Raw genomic sequence first — 18,897 nt, 5'->3', positions numbered from 1 at the left:
TATGTTTTATTATGAAGAAGTCTGCTGTATTCCATCAGTTTCATTGGACTGTTCATAATAAAGTACCCTTTCATCTCTCCCATCCCTGTCCCTTCCATGAATACAATGGCAGCTGTGACCATGAATGCAAGAGTTTCACACACCAGCACATACAGAGCTGCAGGACTATAAAACTACACAAAACAAAACAAAAATTGTAGGCCTACAAAATACTCCTAAGTTACCACACTTGTTGCTGAGCCTCCTATGATAATATAATTCTTTTCTACCTATGAAATGAACTATTTTTTCCAATGCACTTTTTCCTTATACAGCAATGATTTGGACATTATTTATTAAAAGGTCAACAATTTCTTTGGGTACCCATTTCCATTGTTCACATATTGCCATATATGTGTATTCAATAAAGACTGCTTACTTGCAGATACATCACCCATCGCTGTATAAAGGCAAGAATATGTTCCATCTACTCTGGAAGGAAAAGTAGGCAGAGTCAAGGAGGAAAGTTAATTTTAAAATGGCATTTTGTTGGCTGAAACTGCCACATTTGCATGCCCACAGTTCAGATGTTCAGGGGAATGGCAGGAGGGAGGAAAGATGATGATTGCCTCTGCTGACTTCAAAGCCACTACCAAAAACCTGACAGAATTACTGCTATGAGTATTTCTGCCTAAACAGATTATCCCTGATAAGGGAAACAACAACAGACAAAAGGGGGATGAAACATGAATTGATGACTAAGAAAGAGATGGTGACATTTGGATGCTCTGTGAAGTTATCATGATGAACAGGCCATACTGCACATTAAAAGGTTTCCTGGAAGCAGTGTTTATATTTTGTAATATAATTATTTTATAATTTTATTATAATTATATTGGCAGAATTGCCTTCAGAAGCTTCGAAGAACACCAAAAGGTATACATATTTTTAAAAAGTAGTGTTTCATGAAATAATTTAATAGCTGTGTGCTCTGATATCCACCAGACATTTGGCCTTGGGATTTAATGTCCCCATGGCAAAAAAGGAATATATTTTTTAATTTCCTGTTCAGAGAAGATCACAGCATCAGTAGCACTTTACAACTTTAGAATAAACTTAGGCTGACAGATAGTAACTTGCACAGACCACCCAGTGGATTTCATAGATGAGCAGAATTCTGAACTTGGGTCATATGGCTAGGTGAAATGTTATCTACTATATATCACAGCTGTCAACTCTCAATTAACCAGGAAAAGAGACAAATAGTGGTTGTAATTTTTCTTGGGAAGCAGATCTCACAGCATAGTCCAGAAAAGTCCTCAATGCTCTTTCAGATCATTCATTTAAGTGCATGATGTTCTGGACTCAGTTGTTTTCTCACCACACACAGAGAATTGGGGGATCAGAGAACAGGGAACAACAGCCTTCCCATATGTCATAATTAAAGCAACACCTGTGCTGAATGGCTGCACTCTAGTGTGAATACTCAAAGGGTTTATTAGCTCTGATAAGCTTTTCCTAAAATAATTCAAGAATCTCAGATAACATGTCCTTAAAAGTAATGGGATTAGGAACAATAATAAATAACCTTTATTTTGACTGAGTTAGAATGCTATTCCAGCAGGATACAATGTTCTGGGCTAACATCAACAAAGATGGCATGATGTTATTCCTGGCATCGCTGACTTACATCCTAGCTGCATCTGTAGGCTTCTAAAAGTTTCATGTACAAGATGAAATAATTGTGCCTGAAAGTAATTACATCATGAGAGAATATAAAACTTAAAGAGAAAGATTCCAAGAATCTTAGAGCTGTGATTCCACACATAACTCTGACAAAAAGTCTGGAGCTAGAAGCAGTTCAAGTACCCACTTGTTTTAAGTTACATATTCTCAGTGTACATATGACAATTGGGAATATACATTTTAAAATGACACATTTGGCTTGGCTGAATGTAATGCTAAAGACCAAAACTATAATTTACTGTTTTAAAAATGCCTTCAGGCTTCATGCTGTTCTCTCCTCGGTTTCTGAGGCTATAAGATTCAGTTCAGAAATTTTTGCTTCCACTTTAAAGTAACTGTAACTTACTGTAACATCCAGGCTTCAACCCCTACATTAGTGTCCTTGAGCGGAATTCAATTTGTGATTGAAGGGAGATGTCTACGTAGTTTTCATGGCAATAATACAGAAATGGCTTGCAATGCTTTCTTTTGGGCTGTTTTCTCTGTTTCGTAAACTAACCCACAACCCTGGCATTTCCTAGTGATCTCCCATCCAAGTACTAACCATGTAATTCAGTTGCTATATGGCTCTGCTAGAGAAAAGGAGGAAACACAGAAACCCATTATTTTCTGAGCATTGATGCTTCTAAGCAAGGAACTACTTCTACCTTCCCCTTCCAAAGGGTTCTTTTTTGATAAGAAAAAAATAGGTGAAAAAAACATGGAAGGGTTTAAAAAAGGGAGATAATATCATCAGGATTCCCTGTAAAATTCCAGAAATAAAGAGCATAGGAACTACATAAGGAAAGCTACAACTGGGAGCAGAAGCACATCCATCAAACTCTAAACCCGAGGTACTTAACATTTCCCTGGTTTGCCTTTGAGTACTGGGTTAGGCCACATCCATAAAAGTAGGCAAGAATAGGACACAGAAATGGGCAACGTCTTTTAGAGGGGATCTAAAGGTCACGTCTAAAATTTTGGCCGCATGCCTTCTTGGGCCTCAAATACCTCCATACACAAAATCATGGTTTAGCGATATTTCTGATTATTATTCCCAGTATAACCCCATTTAAAAATTAAAGATCTCATTACTTAATAGCGCTATTACTAGAGGAAAAAGATATGTTGAAATATAGAAAAGGACAAATGGGAGCTGTAACAACACTTCATGCCCATAAAACTCATTCTTACTGGGTTGAATTTTGTGGGTATATATTGTTACAAATTTCAAGGGTTCCCCATATTTTCCAACATTTCTATGTCATATAAGGCTGATGCCATTTTGAGTATCTCATGACCGTGATCTGGAGAACAGATTGCTACTATGTATGAGTTTTACTAAAGCACATCGTTTTTCTTTAGTAATTACTTCAAGACAGAATTATTAAAAATGGGAAAATTTAACAAGTACGTATTAGATATGTGCTTAAAATGCACAAAATTAAATGTGAGTGGGGATGTACGAAAGTTCAGAAAGCTGGAATTTTTTAAAGAAATATTTGAACTATGTTTTATATTTAAAACTTACATCATAAACTTTTTAATGCTGTAACTTGAAAATCTAAATAAATTAAATATTTTTAAAAACCTTACTGATAGCGGGTTTTGTCCTTCAAAGAATTTCTTCTGGAATTTCCACCTTCATATTCAATAAAGGTATCTTCTCCATCTTCTGACTCCAAGCTTCGATTACAGCTTCGAATTGTTTGAAATATGTAATTAGCCATGGATTCTTTTTCTATATTATGTAGGCCATCTTGACCTACCCTTTGTAAGTAGTTGTCTTGACCACTGTATTCTGCAACAAACTAGGAAAAAAAGAAGAAACAGTACTAAGTTTAAGAATGAGTTCCATTCCCAAAGTCTGTCCTTAAGTCAAATTTGTATGTAAGCCGGAATAGTATTATTATATAATACTATATAGGTAGTATTGTGTAATTAACTCGAACCATTGTGTATTTAACTCGAATCACTGTATATTTAACTCAAATTTTGCTACAGTAGGCTCCGTTCTTAACTATGGGTTATCCTTAAACCAGGCGTTCTTAACCCAGGGACTACCTGTACTGACACTTTAACTATCCATAGCTAAAGATGATTATAGAAGAAATACATTTTAGAAATCTTGCGGATCCAAGTAGTTACTGAGTGAAGCAGCTTATCCTGTAATGTTTCCTGACAACTGGAATACCATTAAATCTACTTATTGTTCACTCCTATATATGACCTCACAGGTATGCCCAAGTGAACTGAATGGGGTCTACTTCTAGATAAATAGGAACAGACTTTCAATGGGGATACAATTTGGCACATACCAAAATGTACTTGCATGCTTAGAATGCCTACCACTAATTTTGCTTTGGCCATTTCAATTCAGCTCACAGAACAGTCTCTGTTCTTAATAACACTGATGTTGCTGTTGTAGTAAATCTGAAAGGGCATTTTTTTAGAACTACAAAAGCAGAGTATTTCACTGAGGAATATGGGGATATATTTATTGCATTCTTGCTCATTTAGAAACCAAAGAAGGATCCAAAAACTATAGCAGCCATTCCATTAGCCTAAGGGAGTTTGGCTGTCCCCGCCCCACGCCATTAACAGTATTCTTTAAGGAGGCACCTTGTCAGCTTGTCAAACAAAAACGTATTTAAAAAAAATCTAGTAGGAGACTCTTTCATATAAGAACTTAAGCAAAAGTCTAAGTTTTCTTAGGATCACACTGAATGTGTGAGTGCAAGAGAGAGAGAGAGAATAAAGTTATAATTGCAGCAGTAATAACCTTACTAATTAATTCTTGTTTGGCATAGGGAATTTACACAGAGACTTACACAGAAGAAAATATAATTTTGAGGTTTAACCTCAGTAATTCTAGTACAAAATAATCCAACTATTTTATTCATTAATTAAAACTGTTTATATGGCCACCCATCTCGCAGATAGGACTCTGGGCAGCTCACAACACATTAAAACAATAAAAAAAGAATATCAACAAAACGTAACAAGCAATCAGCAAGATAACAACAATGCACCGGCTACTTAACCTTACAACCCCCATGCTCTGGAGCACATCCAGGTCTTTAATGCTTTGTGAAAGGCTTGCAGCCTCAAGTAGAGTGCATTCAAGTACAGACCCATGCAGAGTACATTGCAGTAATCCACTTGGAAGTAACAAGGTGTGAGTGATGGTGAGCAGTGCATCCCAGTCCAGGAAGAAGTGTAACTAGTGCACAAAATAAAGTTGTGTAAAGATGCTAGACGTGGATCCAGGAAGACCCCCAAATTGTATACCAGTTTTGTTTGGGGTGGTTTAGCCCCATCCAGAACAAAGATGGATCCAGGGGGCTCTAAAAGCCACAGCCACTCATCTTGCCAGTGTAGAACTGAAGTCTGTTCCTCCCCATAGCCTCCAGACACTGAAACAGAACCTTCATGGTGTTGCTTGGTTGGCCCAGGACAGATATGTAGAGCTTGATATCATCAGCATACTGATGATACCTAACCTCATGTTGTTGGTATGACCTTGCCCAGCATGTCCTTCATGTAGATGTTAAATAGAAGTAGGGAAGGTGTCGAGGCTTGACGGACCCCATAGAGAAGGGGTCATGTGCTGGATCTCTCTCTCCCATCCTGCTCATGCCAGAGGTCATCCACAAGGGCAATCAATGCTGTTTTAGTTGCACACCCAGGCCTGAAACCCAACTGAAAAGGGTCCAGATAACCTGTTTTCTCTAGGATTCTCTGAAGCTGCAACACAACCACCTTCTCAACAAACTTCTCTGAGAAGTGAAGATTGGAGATGGGACAAGAGTTATCCAAAAAGGTTGGTTTTTTGAGGAGGGGCTGGACCACAGGCTCTGAAAGCAGTGGTGGGACCACCCCCTCTTTCACAGATGAATTCACCACCATCTGGATCCAACCACATGTTGTCTCCTGAGATATCCTTAGTCAACCAGGAGGGACAAGGGTCCAACACACAGATGGCTGAGCTAACAATTCCAAGAACCTCGTCCACTTCATCAGACCAACATGACCAAACTGTCCCAGAACCAAGCCACAGTGGGCTTCAGTCACCTCCATGGGATCTGCCTTAAGGCCAAAATTCACCTTGGAAAGAATCTGAGCAAGTTTATCTGACAGATGCCTTGAATACTCCTCACAGGCGGCCCTGAAAAAAAAATATCTGGGTCAACCCGCCCCAGGAGGAGCTGGGTCACTCTAAACAAGGCTGTTGGGCAGGTAACTGTGGATGCGATAAAGATGGAGAAATATTGGTGTTTCACCACCCTTACTGTCATGAGATAGGCCTTACAGTGGCTCTAACTTATGCTTGGTCAGATTCACTCCTTGTTTAAGTTATCAGATAGAAGATTATTGCAATTACAAAGGCTTCTATTTTAATATATATAGAAATACAGAAATACTTACCTACTTATAAATGGACCTTACCTTTTTATGCATTGCCATATCATCAAATTAGTACAACATGATGGAATTACAACAACTCTTAGATAATAGTGCTCACTCATTAAATTACCTCTAGTGTTTCATCCTGAGAATTATACTGAGGACAAAGTCTGATGAGGCTTGCAGCCCCATCCAAAACTTCATAGAGCTCTTTTAAAAATACACCACAAAAAGGAACTACTTTACAGCCAGGGATATTCAGGGCTCTGTTGACAACTTTTCTATATTCAGATGATGATTCATGTTGTGCCATTGCATCTTTCAAGCTTCGCATTGTTTCAATATCAGATTGGTCCATGAACTGCCACATTTTTAAAACTTTTCTTGACCTATTTGGAAAACATAAGAAAGTTTACTAGTCTAAATTAGTCTATGTACATATCTTGTTAGCACTAATAACAAATAATATGTCATAATGCAGTTATGAAAATATTACTGCTGTTGTGCAATTGTCTTGAAATTGTCAGGGAAACAAGGGATTAATAATAGCTTGTCTTACTAATAATGGAAGTTGTAGGTTATTGAAAAATACAAAAGAAGCTTGGCAGCAGAATTTCTTTTCATGAAATACCCAGACCTTGTGTGTGAAAGTCTAACATTATTTTATAAAATTCCTTTATTTCATAAAAGCATTTGGACATACAAAACTGAAATTAATAATGAACACACCTTATACAAAGTAATTTGTTCTATGGTGAGTATGAGGTCTGTGTAAAGCTTTCATAAGAATTGCTTTGCAAAGCACATTGGCAGAAGCCAAGCCCTTCTTTAAAGCATTAAAGCAGCTGCATCATTCAGAAGGCCTGATGAAGCTAGATCAAAAGCTTGTGTACATGGGTGTACACATAGTCACCTTGTTTTTGTTGGTGATCTGAGCAGCAGTGAACATGCACACCCACATCACTGACATGTAAGCTTCCCAGAGGATATGCCTGCTTTAACTCTTTGAGGACAGTGTTCTTCCTGGGCCAATGCACTTCACAAAGCACTTATTTTAAATGGTATATGCTATTTATAAAAGCTATACATAGTCTTAGTGTGGTCTGGTAATATATGTACCTAGCAATCCTTTAGATGTAAAAAAACCTCTAAATATATAGGGAGAATGAGATATTCTTGATTTACTCTCATCTTACTCAGTTAATTCTATGTACAATGATACTCAAATTAAAAATTTGTTCAGTAAATAAAAACTTATAAGCCAACAGCAGAAGGAAGATTGTTATTAATGTAGACTATATACTGTATGCATGTCAGATTACGGATTCATCATCATATGATTTCATTAAATCATATGCATCATTATGTAATCCACATAATATTACAAATCAGCAGGACAAAGTCCTCTCCAAATACAAAATATGTGATCCAGGTGCTATGGAATGTTATAAAAATGGATAGGAGAAAGACACTACAAATATTTTCAAGTATAAGGCTCCCTTTGTAAACTGCCATACAGCTTAGATCTTGCCTCTTGCCTCTGCCCTGTCTCATCACCTTACTTATTTTATCTCCCAGCATGCATGCTTTATTGATTAGGGATGAGAGAAGATATGGAAGCATGAGAAATAATTACAGCTAATACTTACAGTGGTACCTCGGGATACGAACTTAATCCGTTCCGTGACTCTGGGCGTATCCCGAGTTGGTCGTAACCCGAAGGAAATTTCCCCATAGGGTTCAATGTAAATCCGGTTAATCCGTTCCGCCCTCTGAATTTGGTCGCACCCCGAGGCAAATTTCCCCATAGGGTTCAATGTAAATCCGGTTAATCCGTTCCGCCCTCCGCCAGAATTTGGTCGCAACCCGAGGCAATTTCCCATAAGGTTCAATGTAATTACCGTTAATCCGTTCTGGCGTCCACGGACCACACGGAAAGCGGCCGGGCGCGGCGTGGTGCGGCGCGAAAATGGCCGGGTGCAGCGCGGCGTGAAAATGGCCCGGCGCGGCGCGAAAACGGCCCGGCGCGGGGCGGCGCGAAAACGGCCCGGCCCGGCGCGGCGCGAAAACAGCCCGGCGCGGCGCGAAAACGGCCGCGGACCACGCGGCAGGGCCGGAAAAACAGCCACGGACCACGTGGCACAGGCAGAAAATGGCCGCGGACCACGTGGCACGGGCGGAAAATGGCTCGTACCCCGAGGCGGAGTTCGCAAACCGAGGTAAAATTTTGGGGCCAGAGCTGGTCGTAACCCGAAAAATTCGCAAGCAGAGGCGTTCGTATCCCGAGGTATCACTGTATAATGAAAAATGGAGAAAGGATTTTTAACATAGTGGATTTGATAAGATATATTCTGAGTTTATTTAAAGTATGTCCTTCCTTCAGGGTGATAGCTAGCACTTTTTCTTAACTGTGTTTAAATATGGCACTAAGGGTTTTTGAAGTTTTTCCCCCATTTTACTTGTTTATCATTTCGTAAGATAAATGATGTCTCTAGAGTTTTCTGAGAAAAGACCTGTCTTTTAAATGATATAAGCTCTGTCATCCATCTTACTCAATTTTGCCAAAACAGTTATAATCATAAACTCACTGGATGAGATAAATGATGCAATTTAGCGGAACACTGTAACACAATGACTAATGGAGTGACATTCACCATTTATTTTTGTAAGTGGACAAGCTGCATGTAACAGACGCTGCAGCTTAATCTAGCTCTGAGTTGCCATCATTTCAAGAATGAGCTGCAAGTACCTGAGCCCTGCCAAGAATTCCATCACACCATTGTAGTTGCCCATGTTCCAACAGCATTTTGCCACATGTACTACATAGGAGAAAACTTCTCGTTTTTCCTCCATAGAACCTGCAGTCAGAATCAGCCATGTCACCCAAGAGCTTACCTTATGAAAAAGAAAAAAAGCAAAGCAGAAACATTTTAAAAATATGATCTATATTTGTACAGTTTGCTTATACATACTGTAGATATCTTACATGCTTGTATTTTACAATGCAGTAATACTTTAAATAGAGATAGTCCTGGATTGATTTGTTCCAGACAAGAACTTAATCCTATGAGAACAATAGAGATTGTGATATGTATTCCCCCTGCTATGTAATAAGGACAGCAGTATTACTGAGGTGCACCACACTATGTAATACATTTGTTTGTGTACCGAACCAAGCAATTAATATTTTAGCTGTATCTAAGGAATTTTCATTGCCCTTTAAAAAGTAATGTTTAAATATATACAAGCAGACTTTAATAGTTTTAAATACAAAATATTCTAAAAATATACAACATTCCTAAACTGATATATTTCTGTTGCTTTTCCCTCCCATCCTTGGTGCAGTAATGAAATTATTTGGGCCTGTATGGCCAGTTAGATTGGAACTAAGAGCCCAATAACATCTTTAGCAATTTCGCCACTGCAACTTACAGCATCTTCATAGCAACATCATCACCCAGCCATCACTGAAGTGATAGAAAGGCTGTCTACATTACTTTTCTTTTGCCACAACCATGATTGGTTGACTAGAGCAGATGCTAAACTGTAAGCTACTAAAGGAGACATTACCTTAATCTGGATAATAGATCTAAGCAATCTGGATAACAGATCTAAGCAAGAAGAGAACTACTGACATTTGATCTTACAACATTTGGCCATTATGATGAAACTTAGAGCAGGAGAACTGAACTTAAAACACTTACAACAAATAAGTTCAACTTAAATCTAAGTAAAAATAAATATGCCTAAATTGAAACTAGCCAATTTATACAGTGATTAGATGCACATGATTATAGATATCTAATTTTAAAGAAAAGCACTAAAGCTTAATGTTTAATAACATTTTATAATTATAAAGTTTTATGATTAAAAACTTTATTAAAGGTTTTGTTAAAACACTATTTGCGATTACAAAATCACATTCTTTCTTTAAACCATATTTTAAAATAATATTTTACTTCACATCATTTGTAAGAAAAGTATAAATGTAATTTCCCCTCACCATCATTTTATATATGCATCATTTATCACTATAAATATTTAAAAAAATAAATTTCAGAAATAATTTAAAATAATTAAAACTCTCAGAACACTTCATATGTTGTCTAACATGTAAACACATTTACTTTAATTTGGTCTTACTCACATCCCCAGTATGACTTCATTGGCAAATTCCATATTAGGCTTGGTGAGAACACTGATTTAAACATAATTTGTTTGAGTGTTCAGAACCTGAACAACTATCTAACACTTAGAAAATGCAGTTTACTTTCCCACAACATTAATTGAAAGAAAAAAGAAAAACAGAAATATAGAAAAGCCATATTTCACATGGAAACATAATTCAAACCAACTGGACTATTTTATAGTGAGATTCCCAAGGGTTTGGTTTTTCCCATTGTATAAACACTTATCAACATGAGATAATAAATGCAATCTTTTTTCTCCTCCATTTAGTTTTCTTCTTCTTGGCTCCTGAAGGATTTATAATTTATGTTTACTGACATTCTTTCTGTGGCGAGAGCTTCACATGCATTTCATCATCTTTTAACAGATTTAAAGACACAAGGCAAACTTGGCCACAAGACTGTACTAAAGTAACTAAAAGCTATTTATAAAGGGGGGGGGGAATTAGCCCCCAAAATCAAATACCTTATGTGCATTAATATATGTCTGGGCTTGGAAGAGAAGCAGGCTTGAGCCAGGTTAATGCTTGGATAGGAGACTCCAAGTGAATACCAGGGCACTAGGTTAAACTGTACTGTTGAATAACATCTCAGAGGAAACCAGTGCTATGGCATTTTTGGCTGCTGCCAAGAAAACTGTATAGACAAAACTGTATGGGCACCATAAGAGAAAGTTGACTCAGAGGAGATATTATTACATTAGCATTAGCATTATTAACAGTAGTTGCAGTACTCCTGTATACAGAGGAGTGCACAGCAGCTACAGTTCACTACAGCAAGGCACAGAGACGATGTGATTGTTCATCGAGAGGCTTCACACTGCAACCCTATTGCTTCCAATAACTGGAAGAGGCTTCTGTGTATACATGTTGTGCGTTTGAGGATGATTCTTCCAGTATCTTCAACAGCAATCCTGGAAGCATTGGAAGAAGTTCCTGCACATACACAGCATAATCATCTTGCTTTTACCTGCTTTTACTTACAGTATTCGCGTTTCCCGTCCGCCCCGGTTTTGTTGTATTCTATTTTTTGTTGTTGTTGATGTTATACTGTGAGCTGCCCAGACTTGTTTGGAGTTGGGTGGCGCCGAAGTCAAATCGATTAAATTAAATTATTTGAATTAAATCAAATCACAAAGCCTTCTTCTGGCTATTGGAAGTGTCAACAGAGGTTGTGGAGGAAGACCAGAGCACTGCACAGAGAAGCAATGTGGCCGCTTCACTTTTAGAAGCAAGGAGCTATGTTGCTTCGAAAATCCGCCTTAAAGGGGTGCTTTGCATGATCTTTCAGCAAAATGAAGCACTCCTTCAAAGCTTTGCACAGGAAGCACCACTAAACTAATTTCTTATGCAAGCAAAGTTTTGCTTAGGATCTTACAAAGAAAGTTAGAGCTATATAGAGAAAGAGAAATGCCAGAAGAGCAGATAACATTTCAGCAAAACAGAGGGATATGAAATCAGACAAAACTTTTATTTCCTTGCCACATCGAGGAAGCAGTCAGTAACTAGCACAAAACAAACAGAAGCTCTAAAGATTAATCTAAAAGGATTAAAATACACGACAGTATATAGTCATGTATATAGTTATGTAAATATAATACAATAATTATAACTAAAAGCAATTTTAAAAGTAAAAAGCTCCCCTTAAAATGCAAGAAGTTTGGGGCTCAAACATAGATAAATATGGAAAATATGTTGGGGAAAGAAAGAATAAACCAAGAAGACAATGACAAACATTGAAAAGACTGTAAAGGATAAAAACATTTAAGTGACAAAAGACCAGAGTAGTTAAACAATCGTCTTTCCCCTGGTAATGTATTACTGTGAAAGATAAAACACCAAGAAAAAGCCAGATCGCATTACAGATTTGGAGATGTTTACTTAGAGTATCAAGGGCTGGAAAAAGAACCAATCAAGCAGTCCTGGGCTCCATAAGGGCTGTCTGCTTTCTTGAAATGAGGACACGAAAGCAGAAACTCACATACTTGGTCATGTGATGTGAGTGGATGATGGACTAGAAAAAGAGGAAATGAGGTAATTTGGGTAGGTCACTTACTAAACAAAATTTTGCAGACTCCTCTTAAACAGCTGGAGGGAGAGAGCACTGACTGGATCACTGGATTCTCACCATGTTGGAGAGCAGACAGAGTCCCCCGGTCTCAAAGGGAAGAGAGAACGGAGCACAGCCTGGCAAGATCAGCAACTGCCCAATCAAAACTTGAATCAATTAATCATAGTTTGTCATTCTCCCATAAACATCAGTCTCTGAGAACAAGTCCCTCCAAAATCATTCCAACATGCCTAGATTTCTGTTGCTAATAACCCATAAAGGCAAAACAATCAGGTGAACTGGCTACCAATTACAGTAGTAGAGTTTTGCAGTGCTTTGGGTTCAATTTCCAAAAAGTGCTTCAGACTGTATGCAGTTCAAGTGTAGCACCTCTCTGAGATACCTAAAGCAACCGTGCCCTTTCCCAGAAGTATGCAGTAGCTGCAGAGGGCAGTCACAAGATCCTGGGAATCGGAAAAATCAAAGCTGCTTTAAAGAGTTGCAGACAGGTGCTGTGTCTGTTCTCCCAGGCGCTGGATACGGAATTTGACTCCACAGCCATAATTATTAGTAAACACACACATTACCAAATAGATCTTAACTGGAAACAAATATAATCTAACAAATACAATAAAACTGATAATTAAACAATATCAGCCTAAGCAGACTTGAGAGGCTTGTGTCATACTTCATCTCTAGTACAAGTAATACATGGCTACAGAATTATTCAGAGATTAAACTCTATACGGTACAACATAGTTGTCTTGGTAATATAAACAGAAGCTTTTCTTGCTTCCAGCAGAAAAGGCAATACGGAACAATTAAAAACTTTCAGATTATTTCAAAAGTAACAGTAAAGAGCACGGCAAGGAAATATTTTATACTTTCATATCTGAATGACTAAGCAATTAATATTAAGAAATACAATTAAGGGGGGATCTGCTTTATTAGGGAAAAAGTAAAGAGAAAGAAAAATCCATAAATAAGCAGATCCCTATTACGGAAGATTCTAAACACAATATGTTATTTTAAAACACTCATTACTTTAACCTTTCATAATATGGTTGAACAACATAAAGTGATTTTGGATGCATAAGCTGCTGTGAACATGGTCCATGAGGCATATTCTATGAGCTTAAGTGTGCATATGATTGTATCCTAAATTCAGGAATATATGCAGGGAGAGTGAAAGAAAAAGTCAAGATGGCAGCTGTGACCATATGATAAACACACCACCTCTTTTTATGTTTATTGTGTACGCAACATGCATAAAAAGGGACTGGGCTCTGATCACATGTTCACAGCCACTACTTTCACCTTTTTGATGCCCCCACTTAAGTTGACACACATTTGGCACAGGAGGTGAACTTTCACCCTCAAGAGTCACAAATAATCTTAAGTGGTAGGCAAAGGACTAATTACACATATGCACAGAGGCACATAAATTCTCTCTAGTTGAGGTGGAGAATAATTATTTATTTACATATGCTTTCTTATCCCACTGCATGCTTTCTTATCTCACTGCAATCAAAACTCCTGATGGTCCATGCTAACAAAGAGAGATCATGTACTTCCTACCCAGACAATAGCTTGGTTAGCTGGATGGGGTATCACAGACTCTTCCCCAGCAAACTCAGTTTCACTGGGAGCCACTTGTGTTAATTGATTGGGAATGGGGTTTATTTTTTTTTAATATACATGTATTTATATTGTATTTTAATTCTTGTTAGCCACCAAGAATCAGTGAGATGGGTGGCCATATCAATCAATCAATCAATCTAGCTATCTATCTATCTAAATAAATAAATATATTTATAAAATATCATTAAACTCAGAACATTGGGTTCCTAGTTAATGCAATTAATATAAACTATTTCTTTTGAAGTATCACACTGAAATTACATTAGTTTTTTAAAGATTAAAGTTGTAGAACTTCTAATGAATTATAATTATGAACATAATGGAACATGCAATGATTGCTATGTGGTTTAGTCAAAATTAATTATGGAAAACAATTTTAACACATCTATTTGTGAACTCAGTAGTTACGTCACTAAAAAAAAACTTAGAAAAGATCTGGAACTAGCAAGAGGAAAATTTCTTTAGAGGACCACGAAGAGTGTAATGGCTGTAACTTCTCCAAAGTTGTCAATCAAATTAGGGACACTCAGAAATATTAATACATTAAATCACATATTCTCAGACCTCAAAAGTGTATACAGACACTAATGGTAGTATTTAGATTGGAACAGAAACAAAATTGAAGCCAAATATTCCAAACAGAAAGCCACTCAACAGATCTCTTGTATTTAATAAACTGGCAAATCTTTTTTCTCCAGTGGTAATGAACTTTACAGTTCTTTTATTTTCTTTTTAAATATTCCAAGTGAGAAAATAATAAGAATAATTAGAATAAGACAGTTGGTTCAGAACAGTCAATTTGAAAAAAATACTATATGGCTGCCTCTTAAACTTTGTTGGATAGTATTAGTTCTTCTGGGTAAACAGTAAAGAAGCCAAACATTTGCAGTACTGTACATATATTTATGACTGAGTAGGGCAGAGCTTAAAGCAAGGGCCTTAGACATGGAACATCAAATTGAACACAACACAACCTCTACTCTTTTCCCACTATGGAATTTATCAAATGCTTTTAAACTAGCCAGGTACTTTGATCAACTTGTGACCTCCAAATATCACAGAGCCCTTAATTCTGTATGTTTTGATGTTATACCTTTAGCTGTTCTCAAAAGCAGATACAAGAAGATCCATTAGGATGTAAGACTCTATCCCTAGATCTGGAAGAGTGGAATATCCACTTCCTGTTATGTTGTTGTTGTTGTTTTTACAGTGAAGCCTAAGACAAATTTAAAATGTTCCACATTCAAACTCTCTCTAATCCATCTGATGAATTCTATGTTCTATATCTTCTACCTGTCCCTGCCTCCAACTTTACTTAAGCCCTGTGTCTTTCTTGTTGAACAACATTAAAAATAACGGGTAATGTATTTTAACTCTTTATGATTATGATCACAGGCCAAAATAAGAGTACAATAGCGTTAAAATAAAGACTGTACGTCTGTGTGCCGTAACACACTGATAACTCCAAAGGCAATCACCAGGAAAGTATTTTGATCATACCTCTTCTGTGGCTAGAATCAGATAGGAAATCTCAGGCCATCCACTTTTAAAAGCTGTCAAATGCTAAATACCAAGCCATCAGCTAAAATTACACATGAGTTATTAAATACTAAACCTTAGCGCCATGCGGTATTTTGGATTTGAAGGCAAAAGACGGCCTCGAAGCATGTGGGCATACAAATTTAACAGCTGTCTGCAACTGCTTAAAAACAGCTGCTTCCTTTCTTGGCATAGCAGGGCTGCCTGCTACACAATCCCAAGAAAAGGTGCATTTGGTTTAAACTGCAGGCGCATTCCATAATACCTTTTTGCTTTTGTATGCAAGCAATGCATAGCCCCGCTAAATATCATTCCATGTCAACTACTGCATGCAGTTAGGTTTTAGACTTGAAATAAGATGCCATATTTATCTCATGTAGATAATTTCCTAGAGTCCAGGACTCCGAAAGGTTTGGGCTTAGGAGTCAGAAGAAAATCACATTTCGCACCACTTATTCTCATAATTTGAACGTATTTCTTGATTTGGATTCAGGGGAAGACTGCCCCAGGGATCGCCTTTATTTCAGCTCCAATTAGCTCTCGCCCATGACTTTACAGTTTTAGCGATGGTCAACATTATTATTATTATTGCAATGTTATGCCCTTAAAATTTACTGTAACTTAAAAATATAATCACAGAATGGTTATAAATAAATAAATAAATAAATATGTATATGTATATATGTCCTTCTCCCCCACGAAAGTGGAGGTTTTGTTTCTACCATGACTGGCTCAAAGTTTACCGATAGTATGACTGAAAAGACTTAAGATATGAAAAGTTAAAAGCCACTAGCTTAAGCAGCTTTATCCTACTAACTACAAGAACAGATTGTAATGCTGGACAAGAAACTCAGATCAAACATATGAAGTTCAACAGCTTCAAATTTCACTGCTCGAGGCATCACTCTGTACCTTGCTGGTACTTAACTTCTGTTATGCATTTGTTTTGTCCCAATTTGAACATTTCCCTTGGCTCCTTAATTCACTTGGCTGATGCTTATAAGGTCAGACTTAATCAGAGTGAATCACCCATCTCAGGCCTCAACTGCTGGTTGGTTACAGTAAGGTAAAAAAAGGAGTCCATATTGTAGGCAGTCTACTTCATACCTCCCAAACTAGACCTCTGCTTTCAGCTGCAGTGGAAAATATTTTCCAGTTACAATTGTTCTAGAAAGACTCACCTAAAATGTTTTTGGCTTTGTGCTCGGAAGTGCCATCAGGCAGCAAAGTATTTTGGAGCGCTTCTGATCCCTTATGTTGGTTCTTAAGTCCCTGATTAGTGAAGTGGTACACCTCTGTGCTTCTTGCTCAGTAGTTCCTATCCTAGAATATATGGATCCTATGATAGCACAGCTTCAGGTTGTAGATTTCCTACCGTCTCTTTGTGCATGTTTTCCCGCTACTGCTCTATGTAACAAAATGGTTAAAAAGTTACAGAGTGCTAGACATAATTTTTCCAAATTTGCCTACCTACTGTATATACACAGTATATAAACTCTCAGTACACACTAATACAAGTTGTTGTTTTTTTAAGTCCTGCTTCCTTTTGCAAAAACTGTAAATCTCTTGAATAAAATATGATGAACTAAGTGGTCTGCTTGAAAGGAGTGAAATAGACCAACAAAGTACATTCACCAGTTTAATCTGATTATATACTAATTCAAATATACTGTTCCAAACAAGGACTGGAAACATTTAGCTATTTATACAAACATAGTATTTTCTAAATGTTTTTGCAAACTCATTTAGGTTTTCAAAAAATTCTGAACTGGGGAGTAAAATATTTATTTACATTCCACTGCTGAAGCAAATTTATCCTTTTAAGACATCTCTTTTTGGACTGTAAGAGAGCTAAGCTGTCCTACACGCATTTATTACATTAAAATCATTTACCTCTATAGGATCAAAATAGACAAATAGGTAAAAATTACTTTTTAAAAAGTAAAAGGAACCAAGAACAAGTTATTTCACCACAAAATCAGTGATACTTGTATAACTTAGAAACATTGACTAACTTATGAATATATCTAAAATGTTAACTATAATCTTTAAATAACTGAGTGATCTTTAAGTAATTAAATTAAAATGTTATCACTTTTCACAGGATCTCCTTGTGATCAGTGGCTATTTATAGCTTTAAAAAGTCTACTGATACTCCTTTAACACAAGTATAAAAAATTAGGTTGCTGTAAAAATGCCTTCTACATATTCTTAGATATCATTTCTTTCTCAAAGGTTCTGAAATTATTGACGATTCCTTTTTTAATCTAAGCAAAGATTTTATAACAAGTCAGTTTCATTTAATACATAAAACTGTCTTGCAATGTTTTCTTTTTATATTTCATGATCAGCCATAATAGGACTTTAAGGCCTTTACACACTGATTTCATAATAAAGTTAAATTATACTATCCCAAAAGCCAGCTTGTAAGATGAATGGGTAACCGCAAAAAGCCAAAAGTTCTTTTCTCAGAGAATAAAAACTATTAAGTAAATAAAGTGCTAATGTATATAAGAAAAAATTACAAAAAAGCAGTGACATAGTAGAGAATTTGCAAGAAATAATTGGGAGTGGGGGGTGGGACTGAGGTATGAAATAGTTCTCTCCCATTAAGTATCAAGAGTCTGTCATCTAAAAATTCATTCTGGCTCCCACAATATAAATATAGTGAATTATTTTTACAGGCAATGCCAGAAAGCAGTTACTTTTTTTTGCCAACCAAAGCATGACTCTTTCCCTTGGAATCCTTTTTTTTTTTCAGATATAATAATAGAGATGCATAGAAAAGCTGTCTTAGCAATAGAGTACAACAAACATTGAATATGCAGCTGGTACTTGTACATAAATCTCTTAATTTCACTGTATCTGCTAAACATGATTCATGACTCCTTCAAAACATTTAAATCCCTTGCTTTACTCAAACTGCTAGAAGTTAAGATAAAAATGAGGCTTCTAAAACCACTTGTCTCTCCTTCCTCTCAGTGGAAAAATGGTTTGAGTTTCTCAGCAGAATTAAAATGTAGTAGGAAGCAAACAGAAAATTCAGCACCTCCAGCAACCTGTTCTTACTTCAATCTCTCTCCAACTCTCTGAAACCACAAAAACTTCCAAGGCAATTCAAGATTGACAAGTATCTCTCTTTGCCTGAAAATGTAAGTACAAGGAACTCTTTTGAAATGGGTAATAAATATGCTGCTTTGAGTCAGACTTGCTCCTAAATAATGAAGCAACTGACAAGATTGTATTAAATCCAACTACTGTATTTCTCAAACTGAAAACAGGCAGAAGGGGCTTTCTTGGTCAGTTGCAACTTTGGATATTAATCTAGAGAACCCACCTTCTCTAAATTTGATAACGGAATCCCTGAAAA

At 36.9% G+C, this 18,897-nt stretch overlaps 1 protein-coding gene across 4 annotated transcripts in view; it reads right to left on the bottom strand.

The window, feature by feature from the left end:
• The window catches only part of PLCE1 (phospholipase C epsilon 1), a 153,321-nt gene that overhangs the window by 49,343 nt on the left and 85,081 nt on the right, over positions 1 to 18,897 (bottom strand). For all 4 annotated transcript variants that reach the window (XM_088128955.1, XM_088128956.1, XM_088128957.1 and 1 more), the window contains 3 exons: positions 8,861 to 9,006; positions 6,242 to 6,500; positions 3,301 to 3,515 (listed from right to left, as the gene is read on the bottom strand). In XM_088128955.1, coding sequence (XP_087985081.1) covers positions 3,301 to 3,515; positions 6,242 to 6,500; positions 8,861 to 9,006 — 620 coding nt within the window. The remainder of the gene's footprint in view (positions 1 to 3,300; positions 3,516 to 6,241; positions 6,501 to 8,860; positions 9,007 to 18,897) is intronic.

This window comes from Python bivittatus, unplaced genomic scaffold (genome assembly GCF_059951505.1).
Source record: "Python bivittatus isolate LINGU-HERP-01145 unplaced genomic scaffold, Pbiv_v1 ctg000780_np1212, whole genome shotgun sequence".
NCBI lineage: Eukaryota > Metazoa > Chordata > Lepidosauria > Squamata > Pythonidae > Python > Python bivittatus.
Note: the sequence above shows the minus strand (reverse complement) of the source record. Positions and strands in the feature narration are given on the sequence as shown.